This window comes from Anomalospiza imberbis, chromosome 6 (assembly GCF_031753505.1).
Source record: "Anomalospiza imberbis isolate Cuckoo-Finch-1a 21T00152 chromosome 6, ASM3175350v1, whole genome shotgun sequence".
Taxonomy (NCBI): Eukaryota; Metazoa; Chordata; class Aves; order Passeriformes; family Viduidae; genus Anomalospiza; species Anomalospiza imberbis.
The window spans coordinates 9,986,951-10,007,529 of NC_089686.1; the positions used below are offsets into that span (position 1 = coordinate 9,986,951).

Sequence of the window (20,579 nt, forward strand, 5' to 3'; positions counted from 1 at the left end):
GTTGGAGTTTGTCTTAAGTTTGTGTTAAGAGGGTATTTCAGGGGCAGTACCCAGCTGCACTGGACTGGGGACTTCATGGTAATACAGTCTGCCCCAAGGGAAAGGGAAATGGAAATGCTTCTGCTGTGTGACAATAGTTTCTGTCGTTTCTGTGCCAATGACCAATTATGTCTCTAGAGAAAATGGCTTCTCTGAATGTGCCTGTGGCAAGATGGATGGTAGACAGGACATGGGGCTGAGAAGGTCAGAGTCACTCTAAAAATCAATAGCAAACAGAACTGTCTGTGCTAGATATTTTGTTCCTCATCCTGTCTCCTGGGAAACAGAGCAGATGCAGGATAAGGAGAGATGATCTCCATGGGGCCCATCTCTAACCTAGCCTACCCACACTCAGTGTACCTCCTGTATTTAGGGGATGTGAAAGGAGGCCTTAGAAAGTAGCTTTGTAGATGTCTATTTCTGAAGAAAGCAATTCCTCCTGCAACTGTGTAGAGGTTTTTTTATTGACCAGTATAGGTATAAAAAAAACAGTGAGGGGATGAAATTAGTCTGACAAGTTTGGCAGACAATGCTGCATCACATCATATTCTGAAGGTTTTCCTTGTGCCAAAGACTAGATTCAATTTAGGTAATTTATGTAGCAATTGGCTAAGAAGGCTACCAACCTCATTGGTTTGTAGGTAATTACAGATATTCTGAGGCTACAATTTTACTTTAGAGGACAATTACAAATAAGAAATTAAAGCAGGACTCGTTTGCCTTTGACTTTGGTGGCCAGCTGGGCATAGGAAAATTCACAGAGCACACCTTGTAGTAATTTCCTTGAAGGAAAAAATCCATGCTGCCATGGTTATCTATGACAGCATTGTCACCTAAAACACCTGGACTGTTGGAGGTGTTTTGATTACAGAGAGCAGTTCCCTCTGCCACACCAATTAACTACAGCCTCCTGGGAAAGTTCTGGGGAATTGCTGAAACATGCGAAACTTTAGATTGTGAATCCATGTATTTTAACACAAGATTAATCCTTAATATCTAAAATAACTATTTTTATGAAAGCTCAAATTGAAATATATTGAAATTGTTTCAAAGACATATACAGAGCAGTTTTTTATCAAAGTCTACCTATGGAAGATAATGTAGCTGCAAACAGGAACTGACACATGCCTCAGTTAAAACTAAGACAAAGCTGGGAACAACTGATAAATATAAATTAGCCATGAAAGTGAAATGTACTGCCTACACAGTGTTACACTTCATATTACATGCTGAAGGGCCACAAAGTACACCATCACCATATGTTTGAAAGCTGCCATGACTCACACAGAAGAGGCTGATGAATAACTGTATCTTCCTTCCCCAGTGTATAACACTGACCAGAAATCTACCCTATAAATGGTTCCATTGTGGGCAGCAGTTTAACGTGCCCCACGTCCTTGTAATTAACTACATAACTGTAAAATGGTGCTGCCAGGTTTATTGTGCACCAATGCAGAAAGCACTCTAAATTCCTTTAAAGGACGGTTCACACATTTGTCATTTCCCATCCCACTCATTTTGCAGCCAAAAGAGGCTGGAATGCTGTGTTAACCATCTTTTTTATTAATTTCACTTCTTTTCTATCTCTTTTTAGTTATGAATTCTGAATGAATATTCATATGAACACTCATGAATTTGGTGATGAATTTTTGGTTATGAATTCTGTTGGGTAGTGTCCAAAACCAAAGTCCACATTGTAAACAAGTGAATTGCTTTTGTAATTTACATGCAAACATATAGTAGCTATGAATACTGAAATGACATTGTTAATTACATACAAAATTGAACATTGAGTGCTGGGTGGCTGTTTGATAATACTTATAAATTACAGACTCAAGTCAGTAAGTTTCCTGCTTTGTTCCTTTTAGAGAAACTGCGAACATCATGATTTAAAATCCTGAGAAAAATCTTCCTGAGATGGAAAAGTGCTCTGCACAGTGGCAGCTCTTCGGCCACAGTGTCCCAGCACCAGCCTGTTTTACTCAGTCCTCTGGTACTCAGATTTAGGGTTGAGATACCATGGTAACTTAGACATGCCCAGCAAGCCTTCAGGTGTCCCACTGAACAGACCCCTTTTTTCCCAACAGCACAAGCAGCACCAGGGGAGAGGCAGCAAACAAAATTAATTTTGAGCATCTCTTGTCAATTCAAGTTGCTCTATAATATCCTATGGCAGAAATGATTTTTTTCTTTGAAGCGAGCTGGATTTCTTCCTTGGCACAAATTGGCATCTGTGGCTATTTACTCATATGTCAGCTTAGTATTTTGTTCAGTTTGCCATGGTGGAATTTTTCATGAGGCCTGAGGAAAATGGAGGTTTTCCAGACATGACAGTAAAAGTGAAATGCTATTTTGGTAAATGTGAAAAGAAGATTGATAAATTCAGAAGACATTTTCTTACATATTCATTGGAACGTATTTTCCATTTTGTCTTCCATTCTTATAAAATTTTGAACAAATAAGTGTTTTCTCCTAAGTATTTACTGTAGAGCTACTATGGTCAGAAATTACTTGACTTGGTTTGTTGCAGAATATTTATGCTGTGTCATACCAGCTATTTTCTATATGACACTCCATGATAATACAATCACTTGGAAAGCAATCAAGGCAGTCAGACCCTTTTGAAATTTGAAATTCATGGATTTTGTCTTCTTAAATAGCCTTAACTACAAAGTCTGTTTTGCAAAACAACACATACCCCCTCTGCTCTCTCCCAAGAATTTAATTATTTGAGTCATTCCAGGAATTCAAGTCTGTAGCTCTTCTGGAACCCTTTAAAAACAGCCAATGTATGCTACACCCCAATCATCATATGAGAATTTTTCCATGGCAAGGATTTCTTAAAATTTGTCAACAGGAAGTTCTTTTACAATGAGATATGAATAGTGACCTGAATTTCTTATGATTTTGAAACTTGTGTTTTGCCTCTTAATGTGTTTTGGCTCAGCTGTTGAAAGTATCATGGCCAAGTGTGCAGCTGAATCATATCAGTGGGCTCTTTGGAGGCAGCGGTGTGAACAGGCACTGCTGAATGCCAGAAAGCCCTGATGGCAGGGGGGCTGCTGGAAACTCATGCCACACATGGTCCATCTCAGTAGCTTCACTGTGCCTTAGGCTGCTGCTGATTGCCTCCTGGCAGCCTCAGGAGATGCATAGAGACATTTTTGCTGCCTCCTGCTGTCTCAAGCAGTCACAACACACCTGGGATCACCCTAACGGTGAGAACCTGCATACACCAGAAAGCAAAATCACTGTGCCTTTCCCTGCAAAATATAAGAAACTCAATTAAACGGGTATTTGAACCACAAGCCACAAACACAACCCAATGTATGAAATGGACCATGCCTTCAGAGCATTTGCGTGGCTCCAAGAACTGATCTGGACTGTAGATAAGTCACTACCTAATAATACTTCTGAGTAAGATCAGACTTGAAAAGGGATTATGTATTTTTATGCCTTTATTATTTCTAGCCCAATGTACTACTCTTGCACTTCCACAGCATCTGCTGTTTTAATATATGAGTCAAGTAAATCTCACAATACTTGGTTAAATCTTAATCCATCAATGAATGCAAAGCCAAGGCACAAAGCAGTGATTTATATAATTGTGAATACTAATGAGTATGTACTTCAAGATGATTACATTCCATGCACTTATAAACTCTTCTGAAGACATAAACTGCTAAGAAATAAAATAAGCTTCCCTTACTAAAATGTGTTTCCCATACTAATTTTTTTCGAGAAATAAACTTGAATATTCAATTATGGGTTTATTATTCTGTGAATCAGTTTACAGTGATCAGTGGATATAATTTTTAGTATGAAAATGTTATTCGTGCATATTACAGTTCCAGGCATATATCATCCTTTCATGAAAACATTTCAGTTTTCAAGTCTTTATGCAAAAGATTGGCCTGTGGGCTCTGCACAAGATGTAAATTAAGTTCTTGTTGGCTAAATCTGATTACCCTGTAGGGTACCAATCTTGCTTAGTGACAGTGGAAGCTAATAATTGCAAGCAGGACAGTCCACTTGAAATGGGGCCAGGAAGGGCCAGTTTCCAAACAGCAAATCTGAGGTTTGAACTAGATTTTAATATTATCCCTAAGAATGTTCAGTTAAATATAGAAGCTGTTTCCTCCAAAGCTGCTATCATTGCTTTTAAATATCAGAATGAAATTGAGAAAAGCTCTTTTTTTAAGTACAAGTCTTTATTAATCATATGTAAAGATGCTGCAATCACTTTAACCCAGCTTTTAGTCAGTCTGCAGTTTAATTCTCATTGACACTTCCCCTTTCTCATCTCTTATCAAACTTAATGCTTCAATAGAGAAATTCAGTGAATAGCAAAATGCCACGCAGACTATCAAAACAAAACCACCTCAAGTTAATACAAACTAAAACTATTTGAATATTACTAAAATACTGATGCTTTATTGTGGGCATACTGAGCACATGAGAGAGACTAAAAAGGCATATGCTGACACTACTGAATATGAAAGACTGCTGTTCCTTCTGACAGGATTAGCTAAATACTTAAATGATAAGAACACTCCCCTGTATTTTTCCTATACTCAGAAAATGTGCACAGAAAAGTAACTCTTTGATCTATTTTACTAGCTTCAGTTACTGTAGCAGGCTTTTGTATACATAAAAATTTTATTTTTAGTAGTCTTTGGCATCACCTTGGCTTTCCTTTGATGTATAAAGGTTTTATGATCAATAATATGTAAAAGCAGCTGGTGTTATTGCAATTGCTCTGAGTCAAGGAAAAAAACAAAAGTAATGCAACACTGGTGAAAATGATATGGCTTTTGGCTGTTCAGAAGATGTAATTATCTCAGTAAATGCATGTGGTTTTTAGTAATGAGATTCAAAATTTCAGACAGATTATTTTTAATAACATCTTTTCACAGTGATTCTATTAGATATTTTAAATCTATTTAAATCAGACCTCAACACTTTCCTAATAGTTGAGTATCTCACTCCCTCAATAGGTTTTAGATGAAGGGACTCAGCACTCCACACAGGATCCTAATGAACTTGAAGGGGGAAAAGGATAAAACCAGGCCTGGAGATAGCCTGGGGGCAACACAGCCGTGTCTGAGGGACGGTGTGCTGGGGAGGTCCTTCCATCTGTTGTCTCATGGAGACTGGGGATGGAGATCCATGTGGCAGCAGTGACACAAGGGATATCGATGTGCTGGAAACCACAGAAGTGCCCGAGAATGATCACATGGAAGGTCCTGCTTGACTGACCCAATGTCCTCCTGTGACAAGGTGGCCTGCGGAGAGGATGAAGGGAAGGCTGTGGATGTTGCCTTCTAGACTTCAGTAAAGCTTTGACAGTGTTTTCCACAGTATTCTCCTGGAGAAACTGGCTGCTCACGGCTTGGATGGGTGCACTCTTCACTGTTAAAAACTGTCTGCATGGCTGAGCCCAGAGTGCAGGTGGATGGTGCTGCATCCATTTAGCATCCAGTCACAGCTGTGTTCCCTAGGGTGTGGAAACCCGGGGGGGGGGTTGCCGTGTTGGGGCCAGTTCTGTTTAATATCTTTATCAATGACCAGGATGAGGGGATCAAGGACACTCAGTCTGCAGAAGACACCGAGGTGGGCAGGAGTGTGATCTGCTGGAGGGCAGGAGGGCAGTGAACAGGCTGGATTGATGGGACAAAGCCAATGGTGTGAGGGTCAACGAGGACAAGCAGAGGTCCTATCAGTTGTATCTGACCATGAGGCAAGTGTGGCCAAGGCCAGTGGCATCCTGGCCTGTGTCAGCAATAGTGTGGCTAGCAGGACCAGGGGAGTGACCATTCCCCTGTACTCAGCCCTGGTGAGGCCACACCTCAGCTGCAGTGTCCAGCTCTGGGCCCCTCAATTCAGGAAGGACAGGGAGGTTACTGCTGGAGTGTTACGGCTCTCTACAACTACCCCAGAGGAGGTTGTGGAGAGGCGAGAGTTGGGCTCTTCTCCCAAGTCACAAGTAACAGGAGAGGAAATGGCTGGAAGTTACGCCAGGGGAAGTTGAGATGAGATATTAGGAAAAATTTCTTCACCAGAAGGGTTTTCAGGCAGCTGAACAGGCTGCTCAGGGAGGTGGTTGAGTCACTGTCCCTGGAGGTATTTAACAGACAAAGCAGCTCACATGCTAGCATGGTCCAGTGTATGCTGGTATTGTTTTTGGGTGACGAACACTAAAATTACATGTTCAGAAAACAGTTTTAACTGTGAATTTACAGAAGCACAATCAAAACCTTCCATTTGAATTCCCACAGCTCCCCCATGCCAAATAACACATATCTGCATGATGAGGCACATTAACTCATCTGACATCAAACAGTTTTTTCCTTGGATTAGTTTGAGTAGTGAATCGATTTCCTGATCTGGTTCAGCAGGCAGACACACAAATATCCATGTTAATGGAAGTGAGCAGCTCAGAAAATGAAAATGCTTTTGATTGACCTCTACCCATTTAAAGCATATGTGAAACTACCTTAGGGATGTTATACACAGGCTGTCAGAACATATGGCCATTAACCACCAGTCCACTGGGGCTCCGGTCTCTCCCTTTCTGGGATATTTTCTTGTATTATCCAATTACTGTTTTACATCAGAACTACCTATTAAAGTGTGCATTCCCACTGTGGTCAAAGCTTACATACTGTAAGATATGATTTACCATAAAACCCTGAATAATTATATTACATACCCACAGTAGTCTATTTCAAAAATTTATTTTCCTAAACATGGCATTTTGTAAATGTTTAATAAGTATATACCCTTTACAGTACTGATGCAGTGTAACATTTACAAATATTTTGAAAGTGTTGGTTATTATCTCAGCAAACACCATTAATGACTGTTTTCATTTATTAATAACATGTAAAATCACAATTCAGTGGCCACTTTAGCCCCAATAATATCATAGTTGTATGAAACACTGTGATCTGCTACTGCATCAGTAACATTTATTTCATTTTGCAGACAAATTATTATAGCTGATGTGGACAAAGCTCTTTTTGCTCCAGATGAAAAAGTCTGTGAGTAAACCATGTCATGTTTAGATATGAAAAATAGGTCAATGGTTACTGAGATGATGCTTCCAAAGGCAGAACCTTCCCTACAGCACAGCTATAGGAAAACATTTCATCTGACAGCACACATTCTTTTTAACAGAATCCTCTTAGTAGGTACTGGATAAAAAAAAAGTAATTTAACTGTATAAATGGACAGAGAGAAATTAGTGAGGAATGAGACTTCTTTTAAATGAAAAATGGCTAACATTTTAGGATTTCACTTGAACCAAGTTCCTTCCAATTGATGTTACCTACCTGGAGGCCACAAAAACAACCCTCAGGCAATTTGTTTTCAGTGACTTGGAGAAGCTGGTGAGAACAGCACATTTTTTGGAAGCAATGAACCAGGAGAAAGCAGCGCATACTTGTGTCATTCTTGATATAGGAGCTACCAGTTTCATCTTCTATCAAGATTAAATGACAGGCAGCACATTTGTTAAATTGCTCAGCAACTAAAACATTTACAAGTCATGGATCAGAGGAGCTCTTGTCCAAGGGAGGCACATTTCTCTTAATTAAAAAAAAATCCAAGAAGATCCTATTGCATTAACAGTTTATACAAACTCGTATCTTAAATCTTTATCTTAAAATAGCAGATAATCACACTGAAGAAAGGATTATTCTAAACTGATTGTATATACACTCTCAAATAAAATTTGTTCCTTCACCCATATTGTATTACTTACAGATAACTACTGCCCCAGACTAGCAGCTGCTGCAAAATGAGGCATTTTTGTCTTTACATACTAATATAGTTAGTGGAGACATCACTCTGAGACCAGAGTTCAGGTGCAGCACACAATCCCACATTATTTAGCAGCCATAACTCTATAGTAAAAACAGGACACTCATTACCCATTCCATCTGACATGAACAAGGAACAGCTTTTCTTCGTTGTGTTTTAGTGAGAAATATTTTAGATATTCTTGGAATAAAGGGTAAAGGAAATCAACATAGTGATTATAAATTAAGTGTTGACTTTTATTTACATAGTTTAACAAACAAATTCAAGTAATTATTGCATCAATCATTCAGATTTTGAATATTACTATAAGCCACAAGTTTATAGCATATAGTGTTGGCATTCTTCATGGAGCTGTGATTACTGTTCTACATTTTTCTTTCTCCGACGAAGCCACCTCAGAGCTCTCACCAGTGCTACTTGTCCCATGAGGAATGTGATCCTAAAGTTACGTTTATACCAATCTCTAGGATTCCAAAGCCAAGAAAATCATCAGCACACAGAACAACAACAGGAAAATGATACACAGTTATAATAAAATATCCTTTAGCATTGACAAATGATATTTCATTGATGACCTGCATTTTCTGTTCTTTGTGGTTACATTTTTCCTGCCTAATAAGAGTTAAATAGCCTATGAAAAAGTCTATGTGTATATCCACATTCAGGAACAGATTACACCTGGATTACAGGGTTGCAACCATATTTGAAATCAGGTGAGATAAAATAGTTAAAACCATGTTTCATGTTTCAGCAGTAAAGCAGATCACCAAGCTATCTGGACTACCTGCCAGTGCTGTGCTTCAGGTAAAATTTGTTTGTGTGTGGATGAAGATGCCTGTGTTAAAAAGGGCAGAGTTGGTCTCATACAAGGGTAGCAAAAAATAAAACCAAATCACACTTCGAAGGCTAATTATATAACCCAACATTACCCTTCTACTGTAGTATCTTTTAAGGATAATGCCTTTAATATTGTTAAAGTTAGTCTTTATATCTTTAAATTATTTAATTTTTATGAATCATGCATGGCTTCTGGAACCAATTAAAATTATTCATAGTATAGTCTGCATCAGCCCTTCTTAACCTCTAAAAACTTGCTTCAAGTTCTTTGCCTCTGTTACATATTAAAGTAATATCAATTTTTTTTTTTCTAGTTTCTAACAAGGATCTCATTCCCATGTTGGAAAACGCTCACATGAAGCAATAAGATATGTAGAATTCTAGAACTAGAACACTGGGATTTAGGTCTTCTCCTGAGATGTCTGGGGCAAACCTTGCATGCACAGATCTAACATAAGCCTGAGATACCAACCTCTCAGTGAGGATAGCAGCCAAATTCACAGTGGCAGGCAGCACTGAGCTACCTCTTCAATAGTCATGTTAAATAAAGTATCATGCTAAAATTGCAACTGCTTCTTTTCCCCTTTCACATTTCATTTCCTATATCCTTCTTGAATTTTTTTTCCAAACTTAAATTTATTTCCAGTCTAAGTACCCCGAACTAAATATTCAAGGCATCAATGCACAGTCATTGCTTCAATTTTAACTACATTTTAGAAGCTGCAACACTTCAGCTGCCAGTTTTCAGTCCAGCTGGCAATACTGCAAAAGAACATACAGCTAAATACATAAACAGATTTTTATAAATATGACCCCTCAAAATCAGACTGCCTGTAAAAAGCTCTGCTGTTTTCAGGGCTGTGCAGTCCCACTTTGAAACTACAACAATGCAGCTGACACAACCTGATTTTACAAGTCAGCAGCGAGGAAGGTCATGTTTAAGCATAAAGCCTGAATTATCTTCCCCTGAAGATGGGACACCATCCTGAGGTCACTGCAACAATGTCAACTGGTAACCAGCTCTAAGATGAACTATTTGCATTCCCACTTATCAATTATAGGCAATGTATTGACAATCCTTTCACTAAAAACAATTTCTTCCTTTGCATCTTTTCACACTGCTGCTTTGAATTATGGTGAGGTTCCTCCTTGCCCTTCCATGGGCAAGGTAAGATGTGTATATTTAAATATGTGTAAGTTAAATTGTCCTTACAGGATAGTATTTTATGGTTTATGCACAATACACATGAAGAAACTCAAGCCACCATTTGTTACAGATCAGTTGCAGTGATGGCAGAACTCTCACTAGCATTACCCCATGAGGAATCAGTCACACCTGACACTTTTGAGCCCAATAATCTCCCAATCCAGTCCAGAGAGGAAACTGCAGTTGTGCTGTCACATTCAGTGGTCAGTATTCCTGGATTAAATGCTGTCTTCCTTCACTTTCCCATTCCTCCCTCATTTCTAGCCCTTTTTCAAGTGTGCACAGCTACTTGCATGGGTATGTGTGTAAGTCATTTTTCAGCCCTTTCAGATCCCAAATCCAGTTTATTGAGTTGCTGTACACACAGTAACACTGAAACAATGCAGGAGATGCTGTGAAGAGTTGGATGTGGGTTTACCAAGCTGTAGCTGAGGTTCTACCCAGGACAGGTGACCAATTTATGCCTTCTCAAGCTCAAAAGCTGATCACTTTTTTTACTAGACACTTGCAAAATAATAGACCCAGGATTATTAAATATTACTCCCATTAAATTATTCTCCTTTGAGATGAATCACATTTACTTGTCCTTATTTAACAGTCAGCTAGAATCTGTTATACAGAACTTTCAAGTGGTCTATTTGCATATTTATCAGTTTCAATTAGCAGCATGAAAAGACCTGTGCCCTAAGATAATAAACTGTGCCTGATCTTGTCTCTTTAAATCTCAGACTTGAGCTTATCTTTCCACTAAAACAACAATAAGCAGCAGCAGAACTCAAATGATAATGCAGATTTGTCAAATGCTAATAACAGCACTAAAAAAAACCCAAAATTACAGGGGTTTGTGCTGTTTTACCAATTACAGAAAAAATGTTCCAATTTTAAACTTGATCTTATACCTTTCACTTAGACTGTAATGTATAATGGTCAGCATAAATACCTTCTACATACCTGTTGTACTGCAAATGCTTTTTTAAATTTTTACTTAGAAAGTCCTTGTAAAAGTCAGCCATTTCTTCTGCATTCAGTGTTGCTTTTTGACCTGAAAATAGGTTTTGGTGTAACAAAGTCAAGGCAATACTTTGGATCAAAACACTGGTTTCATATGCTAGGTCTAACTCCTTGCTCCTACAAGCTTTCTGTGTAAACTTGAACAAGTTAATACGCCTTTAACTTTCAACCTTTTAAAACTTATCTAGAGAGCACAGTAGATGAAAAATACTGATCATCTTGAAGCTGGCATAGTTCTTAAACCCCTATTACTTGTGGAAGTAATAAAGTTTATCAGCTTTTAGACTACTTAGGGAACAAGTGAACCCCTATGAAAATGTGCATAGAACTAGGAGTATCTATCTTTTGAATGAAATAATTTCTCACAGGCTGAAGCCTAAAGAGTACCAATAAGAGCATTTAGTAACAATTACCCCCCTAAAGCAAGTCCATAAATAACAAAAGAACACTATCCACAATTGACATGACATTTTCAGATGTAATTCTTTTTATATAACTGTTAATAAATTTCAAGTAACTGCAGGCAAAGAGTTATGTTCTGAGATGTCAGACTTCCAAACAACCTAGTAAGCAATTATTTTGAGAAGAAGCAAATACAAAAGATGATTTTGAATATGTCACCCATAACCAGAATATAAAAGGTCCAGGAAGACCTATGGCTACAGCACAAGATGTCTAATCCTGAGAACCAGCAGATATTCTCAATTCTACCAGACAATTCCTACACAACCCTTCTGGCACAAAATGTCCCTAAAATGACAGTCAAATTTCAATGCCCCAGGGAACATGGATATGATGAGGGAAATGGAATTGCAATATTCAAATTGTTACTGTTCCAAAATGCATTTTAAGGCTCTTGAGATTGACCACAGAAAAGTAAATTATTGATTGGTTCTATTTGTCACTATTTAAAAAACTAATATACCACAATGTATTAACATAATATGGGATAAATTAACTACAAAACCATTTGAAGGCTGCCAGCTTAATACTTATAGTTAATTTGTTTCTTCATACTGGTATCAGCAAAACTGATTCATTACATAGGAAAATAAGTTTCGTTCCAACTCTTCATGTATATATTTATTTTTACAAACATTCACAGCTGTATTATAGAATAGCTGACCAAAGGCATGCAGCTGATATAGATTTATTTTTAATGGAAGTATGTGGTCACTCTCTTCTAGAGTATAAAAGCAAAACAAAAAAATCCAACAAAATAGCAGTATAAAAGAAGTGGTTTTGAAACAACATAGATCTTAATTAAAATTACTTCTCAAGCACACACTGATCACCAGAATACAAACAGAAAACAAAAATAATGGTCTGTGACATACAGAACGTCAAAGCAGATGCTTCATGAACTCAAACAGATCATTATCCTGTGAACAAAGTGTTCAACCTCATACTACAATGCCCAATTCACTATTATTATGAAGGCATTTTGCTTTCATTTTCACACAATGAATTAGAGGGACAACTATTTTACAGCAACTGTGCCCAGGCAGAGACAGGCAGATAGAGCTGCCGTCTCTCCAGAAGCTGCCTTACTCTCCCTCAAGGAAAAATATTGTATTCTTGGACACACCATGGACCTGAAGCCAGAGACTGTGAATTTATCCACCCAACCATAACATGCACTTGAGGCAAATGCTCTGTTTGCTTCTCTCAGCCAGCTCACTGGCTTAGGAGGTGTGAAAGTAGAAAGTCCTTTCCTCCTTAGGCTACACAATTACTATATTACTGGGCTAGGATTTCAGCACATTCCCTCTGGCTGCAGGGAAGGAATTAGGGGGAGAACAGTGCAACAAATGATCTGACCCCCACATGCACATCTCTGAAAAGCTCCTTATCTCTTTTATTACCACACTCCTGAAAACACTTCTAAATCCTACCCCTAAGATTGACTTGTGACAGAACAAAGAGCATAAACTAACAAAATTCAAAGTTAAGCAGAATTCAAAATGCATCCTAAACTATTAACAAAAATCTCACTAACCTGATTCATCTCTCATTTCCAGACCCTTGGCTTTCAGTCTTGAATAAATAAATTCTTCTTTTTCCTAAAACATGTTTTTCCACATTAGAATGGGATGTAGTCAGTCCTTGAAGTTAACAATTGTTTTTAATTACACAGCAACGTGGTGTTCAACATCCTTTGAAATAACTAGCAATACTCGTTATACTTGGAAGTGTCAACTAAATTTTCTTAGTCCAGTGAGTTAAACTGGTCACTTAGCTCCTGCTACCTGCATGCATCAATTAATTCATGCAAATGTCCTGCTGATACTTATAAAACTGAGTTGTGGAGTAAAGCTACAGCCAAACTTCAGTGCTGTTTGACAGGAGTCAAACTTTCAGTTTATAAAACAAACTATGGAAATGTGCTGTACAATATAACTGAGATTTTGAGCATAGAGGAAAAAGTGCAGCCTAAAAAGAACTAAAACTATTTAGATGGAAGCACAATAATCATTTGTGTGTGAGTTTTACGGACTTAAAAAACAGTTATGTGGTATTAAAAAAAATAAGCCTCATTTTTTTCTGGAATCTTTGCAAGTTTTAAGAGGATATGATGTTCAACATCATAAACAGTGGTGAATTACTGAATTGTTACTTCCAACAAATGCCACCTTGTTTGGGAGATGCTAAAATCAGAAAAGACACTCACTTTAGCCTTGCTAAGACACGCTGCCAATGAAATGGGACATAACATTTATCCTCACTTAGTCTTTGTAATTACACCAAACTTCTCTCACTTATGACAAGAGAAAAACCAGCCATGAAATCATTTTCATCAGCTGCTCTAGTCACAGACAGGTCTTGCATGTAGGGCAGCTACAACTTTATACCTCCAGTGCAAGACAGGAAAAAGGCAAATACTCTATGCCACTAGGCAGCAATAAAACATGTGGGATTTTTAGTTTTGTGCATCATTTAAATAAATGAACGACAAAACCGTCATTTCCTCCGTGACCCTGAGCGCATTGACAGCGGGCAGAAGCGAGCCCCACCTCAGAGAGGCCGAGCCGCGCAGTTTCGGGCAGGCAGGCGGGCGCTGAGCAGCAGCAGCCGCAGCCGCAGCCGCAGCCGCAGCGGGTGCGAGGCCGCGCTCACCTGGCGGAAGGCGCGGTTGTGCCGTGCCCAGAAGCGCTGGTTGCTGGCCTGGGCCTCCTGGCGCGCCTCCCGCAGCCGCCGCTCCAGCGCCGACTCCTCGGGGGGCACGTAGAAGATGACGGGGCGCAGGTTGGAGAGCTTGTCCGGGGGCCCGATCCAGTCGCTGTGCGAGTGCGCGGGGGGGCGGAACCCCGGGCCCTGCGAAACACGGACACAACGCGCGATCAGCACCGCTGCAGAGTTTCTGAAGAACGTCTCAGCTTGGAACGAATTCCCAGACGCCAGGGAACCTTAAAGCATGCAAGCATAGCAAGTTCAGAAATAAAGCGCATTTGTTTACTGTGACCAAAACCAATGGCGTACATTTACAATTTACTTTTACTTACAAGTGCACTACAGAGAAGATACCTTTAACTCTTTTACCATGGGCATGAATCGTGAGGTTTTTTTAATCAATTTTCTTTTTTTTTTTGTTTTCATTTTTCTACCACTGATAGTCTGTTAAAATATTTCACGGAGGGAACTAGCAAACATCCAAGTTTTTTACGACGCTGATCTCTGCCCTCTGGTGACCAGTGACAGCAGCCGAGGGAACAGGGTGAAGCTGTGTCAGGGGGTTTAGGCTGGATAGTAAAGGCTTTTCACCCAGAGGTGATGGTCACTGGAGCAGAGTCCCCAAGGATGAGGCCACGGCCCCAAGCACGACAAGCTCGAGAAGCTTTTGGACAACTCTCTCAATGGTGAGATTCTTAGAGCTGTTCCGTGCAGGGCCAGGAATCGGATTTCGGTGATCCTTGTGGGGGCCTTGAAATTCAGCATATTTTATTCTATGATTCTAAGTTTTCCTCAGCTCGGCGCTCTTCCTGCATCCATGTGCCCACACACAGGCGTGTGCCTGCCCCAGCCGAGTTCCGCAACACCTGGAGTTAGCCCACAGCCCGGACCTCAGCGCCCCTCCAACAAACAACGCCGGGAGCCTCGACAAACACATCAAAAACGAGAGGCCGCGGGGACCGCGGTTTGCTACCGGCCGCCCCCGCACCGCCGGCGTTACCGGGAGGCAGCCGGAGCGCTCCCCACTCAGGGCTCCCCGGGGCCGGCGGCCCGAGGCTTCCCCCGCGGCCCCCGCAGGCGCTGCCGCCCCCCGCCGGGTTTACCACGCTGTCCGGCCGCTCCCCGCGCTCAGCCGCGCGGCCGCTGCCGGAGGAGGCGGAGGAGGAAGCGGAGGAGGAGGCGGAGGAGAGGGGGCGGCGGCGATAACAGCCACCGGCCCGCAGCCCCCGGGCGGCCGCCATGGCCCGGCGCTTTACGACGCTGCCGCGCGGGGGCCGCGGGCGGGGCGGGGCCAGGTCGGGGCCGGGCCCGGGCCCGCCTCGGCCTCCGCCTCCGCCTCCGCCTCCGCCTCCTTGTGCGCGGCCGGGCCGGGCGGGACTTGGGCGGTGCGCGGCGCTCGGCCCGTGGCGCAGCGCCGGGCCGCGCAGCGGGTCCTCCCCGGGCGGCGGGTGAGTGAGTGAGTGAGTGACTGGGGCGGGTCGCGGGCGGCGCGCGAGTTCGCTGCGGGGCCGGTGGGGACGAGCAGGTGCCTCGGCAGTGGCCCGGTGTCCTTTCCTCTTCGCGCTGCGCCGGGCCCCACGGCGGGGGAGGCGGGAGGTTGCGGCCATGGAGGGGGCGGCGAGTCCTGCGGGGCAGCGAGGTATGTGCGGGGAAGGAGCGCTGCCCTGCGGTTGTGGCGCCCGAGGGCGGTCGGGTTCGGCCGCTGTTCCCCCCTCGCTGCGGGTTCTCCCCTGGGCTGCGGGTGCCCTGTTTGTTCTGCGGCGGCTTCAGCTGCAGAGCAGGTGGGGAAGGCAGGGCGGAAGGCTGGGGGTGAACATCCTAGAGCTGGGCGTGTGGCAACTAAAGCGTCTCCCCTGCGGCCCGACCTGGAGAAAGGTGTAAAAAAATTAAAGGGTTGTGAAACATCAGCCAAGTGGTTTATTTGTATTGGTGAAGATGCTTAAAATAGCTGTAGTGCTGAAATGCTTCAGAGTGTAGAAGTTGTGAGGTGTGCTCGTGTAGCACTTAAGCAAGTGTTGTTATCGTTTTCCTTGTAGTTCATCTGAAGCTGGACGAGGGAAGAGGAATGGATATGGGTAACCAACACCCATCCATTAAACGGTTGCATGAAATTCAGAAAGAAGTCAAAGAGATTGAACAGCAAGTGGCTGTCTTCAGCGGTCTGTCTACCGACCGAGATTACAAAAAATTGGAAAGAAGCCTTACAAAACAGCTGTTTGAAATAGATTCTGTAGACACCGAAGGGAAGGGGGATATTCAGCAAGCCAGAAAGCGAGCTGCCCAGGAAACTGAGAGGCTGCTGAAGGAACTGGAACAAAATGCAAACCATCCACGCAGACTGGAAATAGAGGCTTTATTCAAGGAGGCACAGTCACTTGTGGAACGCGAGATCACACCTTTTTACAAAGGAGGAAACTGTATAAGTGATGAATTTGAAGAAGGAATTCAGGACATTGTGCTGAGGCTTACCCAGGTGAAAACTGGAGGGAAAGTTTCTCTACGCAAAGCAAGATACCGCACTCTGACAAAGATATGTGCTGTTCAGGAGATTATAGAGAGTGGTGTAAAGCAACAGCTGTCCCTGCCACTCTCTAATGATGCTCATCCTTCTGTCTCCAAAATTAACTCTGTTATGTGTGATGTGAACAAAGCCAGAGGAACCCTCATTGCGCTTCTAATGGGAGTGAGTAGTAATGATACCTGCAGGCATCTGTCCTGTGTGCTCACAGGCCTCATTGCTGATCTGGATGCTTTAGATGTCTGCGGTCGCACGGAAATAAGAAACTACAGAAAGGAAGTAGTAGAAGAGATCAATAAATTGCAGAAATACCTGGATTTGGATGAAGAAGCAAATTCTACTCATGCTTACGATTTGGCAAAAAATCAGTCCATTCTAAAGATAGAAGAGATCCGTAAGAAGATGAAGGAAGTTCGTTCCTTACTTCTAAAAACAGAGAATGCTTCTGATTTGTATCTGGGGTCCAAAGCAGAGTTGCAGGGACTAATTGCCCACCTAGATGAAGTGAGTCCAGGAAAAAATCCCTGTATTAGAGAGGCCAGGAGAAGAGCAGTAATTGAAGTTCAGACTCTTATAACATATATTGATTTGAAGGAAGCGCTGGAAAAAAGGCAAATGTATCCAGAGCAAACTGCTGCTGAACATCAGTCTCATAAAGCAGTTTGGTCTGTACTTGGACACTTGTCTCAAATTCAGAAAGAGGTGATTTCATTTGATGGAAACAGAACAGATAAAAATTACATGAGACTGGAAGAACTTCTTACAAAACAACTTCTAGCCCTGGATGCTGTTGATCCGCAAGGTGACGAGCGGTGTAAGGCTGCCAGGAAGCAGGCAGTAAAGCTTGCACAGAATATTCTTTACTATCTGGACATGAAAACAGATGAATGGGAATACTGAAACAGCCATGGCCTGACAGAGAAAAACATTTTTGCCTATGGCACTTTATGAAGATCATTGGCAGCACATAATAAAGTCTTCTGTGCTTGCTGAAATCATGGAAATTGCATAAGCAGTTGACTTGGCTATATGTCTGCTATCCCACGCAGTCACCCACTTGCCATGGCAACTGTCAGTACACCATCAGCAATTCTGGTCACTGATATAAGCAAAGAAGTGCATTTCTCTGGAGGCATAGCTTAATACTTGATCAAATAGCTTCTTCTCTTTTTTCTCCTCTTTTTCTTTCTTGTTTTTATTTCAATTGCCTTGTGCAATGTTCAGTGAATGCAGGCTTTTCAAAGACACAGAAACTTCCTTATGGTACAGTACTGGCAAAACTATTTAAGGAGATTGAACATGGGAATTAGTATTCAGGCATGAGGCTCCATCTAGCAACTTCACAGCAGTCTGGATGTACTGTTAATGTGCTGTCATGACATAAAGTTCTAAGGGCAAAAAGCCTGCTGGCTTTTGGATCGTACTTGATTTATGCCATCCATCATACCATCTAGATATCTCAGTTAATGGAGCTATAATGCCAGCTGCAAATTAGCATTTACATAGGTAAAGCCAATTATGTCAATTTTTGTAATACCTGAGCCCTTTGATTTGCAAAACCAGGTCTTTTGTTGGTGGAAATTCTTTCAAGTTATTGTTTTAAGATACTGAGACTTGGAGAGGAAAATCTGTACATTTATACCAAACACATAAAGGGGATTTTGAGGATTTCAAACTGCCATCCATAAACCCTTGAAAACTGCACTGAAATTTATTTAGGCTGATTAGGTGTCTTTTTAAAGTAGTTTTCACATTTGGCAAAAACATAAACAGACTTCACTATGAAGTGAAATGTGCATCTTGGAGTTATTTTTGTAAAATTAGGTAGCCAGCTATAAAGATGTCCCTAATGATGTAATTGTGTGCTACGTGGTCAGGTGTGGCTTCAAGCATGTCTTGGAAAGACTTGTGGCAGATGTCTCTCTTTGCAACTCATTCACTTGGTTTAGAAGCTTCGTTAATAGGCTTGTTTGTACTGTTGTATGCACCTACTTTTTTATTTGTGGCTGCTAGTGCCAATCACATTTCTACTATAGCATGTTTTTTGGCATTTTTTGAGAGCTTGGCATTAAAATGATTTGAATATATGTAGATATATATAAAGAATATAGATATATATATATATAAAGATATATTCAATTGTGGATAATTTGCACTCAGCTCTTTCAGGAAGAACTAATTAATTAATGTTATATAGATGATGATTTGCACCACTTTAAGGAGCAAAAACCGTTTCAGATGTTACAATAAATATTTTTAAAATCTATTTTTGACTGATTAGAGAAGACAGTACTGTCTGTGAGAGACAAGTGCCTTTATGACACTGCTAACTTGCACCGTCATATGTAGATATAGGAACTCTTTACTGGCAGCTTGATACATTTGTAATCTTTGCAAACTGGATTTTTCAGGTATATATCTAATTCTACTGTAGTATATGTCAAGCTAACAAAATACAATAGGTGACAGTTGCCCTATAGAGTCCTGAGAATGAGTATCAAATTTGGGAAATATGTATTCTGCTTAAAAACGAAAGCATTGGTGTGGAGGTGGGGGACCTTGGGCAGGTCTTCTGTGCCTATTGCTACAAGAATAATGTGTTTGTTCATAACATACTATGAGATGTTGATTGAAGGGTGCATACCTTCAGAGTGTGAATAGATTTTGTTTGTGATTGTGCAGGTGATTGCTTTGCAAATCTACTTGCCAAAACCGACGTAATTGAGTACAGTGCCTGAGGCACAATTTGGCAATGACAGAATGTTTGTTGGAGTATTCTTCCTGCTCCTTCAGACACATAACCCCATTAAATTTAACTCTCCTTCACAAAAAAAAAAAAAAAAAAAAAAAAAAAAAAAAATCCCCTGTTTACTCATTTCAAGCTCTCTACATGTTTGAATTGCCACTTGTGATTTGCACTTACATTTTTAGGAAAGATAAGGATTTGATATTGTTATGATATTAATAATTTTTCTTTAGTATTACTGTCAGGTCTGCAGTGGTTACTTGTAGTTTGTTTAAACAATTTAGTGTCTGTGTTCTCTGGCAGATACGTGTAGTTTTATAAGCGTTTGAGCCTCTTATGTAAAAATGAGTAAGTATAGTTATCAGATCTGTTCTATTTTAAATGTCTTCTAGTTTTCCTGAATGAATAGTTATGCCTGCATCTCTAAGAATGCAAATGTGTAAAGGTAATTTGACAGACTTGAGTAGAGTCGAGATATATAGCAAGATATTATGTGGATTAAGCTTTTTTCCTTTGTTCTGTACTCTGATAAATTGACTGTTTCAATGTTATGGTAAAATCCTCATCTGGAATGGGATTAATTCACAGTTTTTGCATGAATGAAAGTAATAAAATATATGTGCTTAACCAAAAAAAAAGCAAAACAAAAAAACCCCAAAAAACCAAAAAAAAAGAAATGCACAGGTTTCTCAAAATTCTTTTATGCTGAAGAATGTAATTTCTCTAGTTTTTGTATCCAAAGATTGAAAGACACACAACTTTTCTTTCCAATACAGCAGGCTAAAATAATCAACAAAATGGAAATGGACCAAATGGCAAAAGCCTGCATTTTAGTACTATACTAAAATAGAATAACTTTTCTGTGTGTTGTGTTACGTACCTTAGAGCAAAATAATCTAGTGGATATTCTGGGGGAGCGGTAATCCTGCATCGTGATTCCTATTTGTTAGCCAAATGTATTTTTAAACTAGTTTTACTTAGTTACTTCAGTATTTATTTTTTGTTTTTTGCCATTCACAGTGGTTTTTCTGTGATTTTTCTGGATTTCTATATCACAGAAATCCAAATCTTTGGAGAAGATTTTTGTTAAGTACAATTCTTACCTTTTAAACTTAACAGAAGTCAGTGTCTGTGCTCCTAATGGTGTACCTGTCTTCAGTTACTGCTGTGTAGGAGTTGACATTTGTGTTCACAGAGCCAAGATTAAATATTGCAGTGTTAAATTC

The 20,579-nt window shown here is 40.6% G+C and overlaps 2 protein-coding genes across 7 annotated transcripts; one reads left to right on the plus strand and one right to left on the minus strand.

The window, feature by feature from the left end:
- On the minus strand, positions 1 to 15,431 carry COA8 (cytochrome c oxidase assembly factor 8). 4 transcript variants are annotated; one of them, XM_068192307.1, is made up of 5 exons: positions 14,681 to 14,960; positions 14,036 to 14,233; positions 12,918 to 12,981; positions 10,859 to 10,949; positions 1 to 3,302 (listed from the first exon to the last, which is right to left on the minus strand). In XM_068192307.1, exons 1-5 carry the CDS (start codon positions 14,852 to 14,854, stop codon positions 3,230 to 3,232), a joined length of 600 nt encoding a protein of 199 aa, XP_068048408.1. In that variant the 5' UTR covers positions 14,855 to 14,960; the 3' UTR covers positions 1 to 3,229. The 4 variants fall into 4 exon arrangements, with proteins under 4 accessions (XP_068048408.1, XP_068048409.1, XP_068048407.1 ...); XM_068192308.1 differs by lacking the exons at positions 1 to 3,302; positions 14,681 to 14,960 and adding exons at positions 6,761 to 8,326; positions 15,193 to 15,431; XM_068192306.1 differs by lacking the exon at positions 1 to 3,302 and adding an exon at positions 6,761 to 8,326 and having other exon boundaries at positions 14,681 to 14,946.
- Positions 15,428 to 20,030, plus strand: BAG5 (BAG cochaperone 5). Of its 3 annotated transcripts, XR_010999761.1 has the most exons (3): positions 15,576 to 15,728; positions 16,126 to 19,121; positions 19,157 to 20,030. XR_010999761.1 is itself a non-coding variant. In XM_068192304.1 (2 exons), exon 2 carries the CDS (start codon positions 16,155 to 16,157, stop codon positions 17,505 to 17,507), a length of 1,353 nt encoding a protein of 450 aa, XP_068048405.1. In that variant the 5' UTR covers positions 15,428 to 15,537; positions 16,126 to 16,154; the 3' UTR covers positions 17,508 to 20,030. The 3 variants fall into 3 exon arrangements, 2 of the variants coding, with proteins under 2 accessions (XP_068048405.1, XP_068048404.1); XM_068192304.1 differs by lacking the exon at positions 15,576 to 15,728 and adding an exon at positions 15,428 to 15,537 and having other exon boundaries at positions 16,126 to 20,030; XM_068192303.1 differs by having other exon boundaries at positions 16,126 to 20,030.
- The last annotated feature ends 549 nt before the right edge of the window (positions 20,031 to 20,579 follow it).

What these genes read in the sequence shown, in the direction of transcription:
- COA8 (XM_068192306.1), bottom strand. Translation starts at nt 14,854, where the DNA reads ATGCTGAATTTCAAGGCCCCCACAAGGATCACCGAAATCCGATTCCTG. An exon ending in CCAGTGACCATCACCTCTGG is followed by an intron (nt 14,234 to 14,680) that starts GTGAAAAGCCTT and finishes CGTGTTTCGCAG; the next exon opens with GGCCCGGGGTTCCGCCCCCC. An exon ending in ACAACCGCGCCTTCCGCCAG is followed by an intron (nt 12,982 to 14,035) that starts GTGAGCGCGGCC and finishes AACATGTTTTAG; the next exon opens with GAAAAAGAAGAATTTATTTA.
- BAG5 (XM_068192303.1), top strand. Translation starts at nt 15,695, where the DNA reads ATGGAGGGGGCGGCGAGTCCTGCGGGGCAGCGAG. An exon ending in GAGTCCTGCGGGGCAGCGAG is followed by an intron (nt 15,729 to 16,125) that starts GTATGTGCGGGG and finishes TTTTCCTTGTAG; the next exon opens with TTCATCTGAAGCTGGACGAG.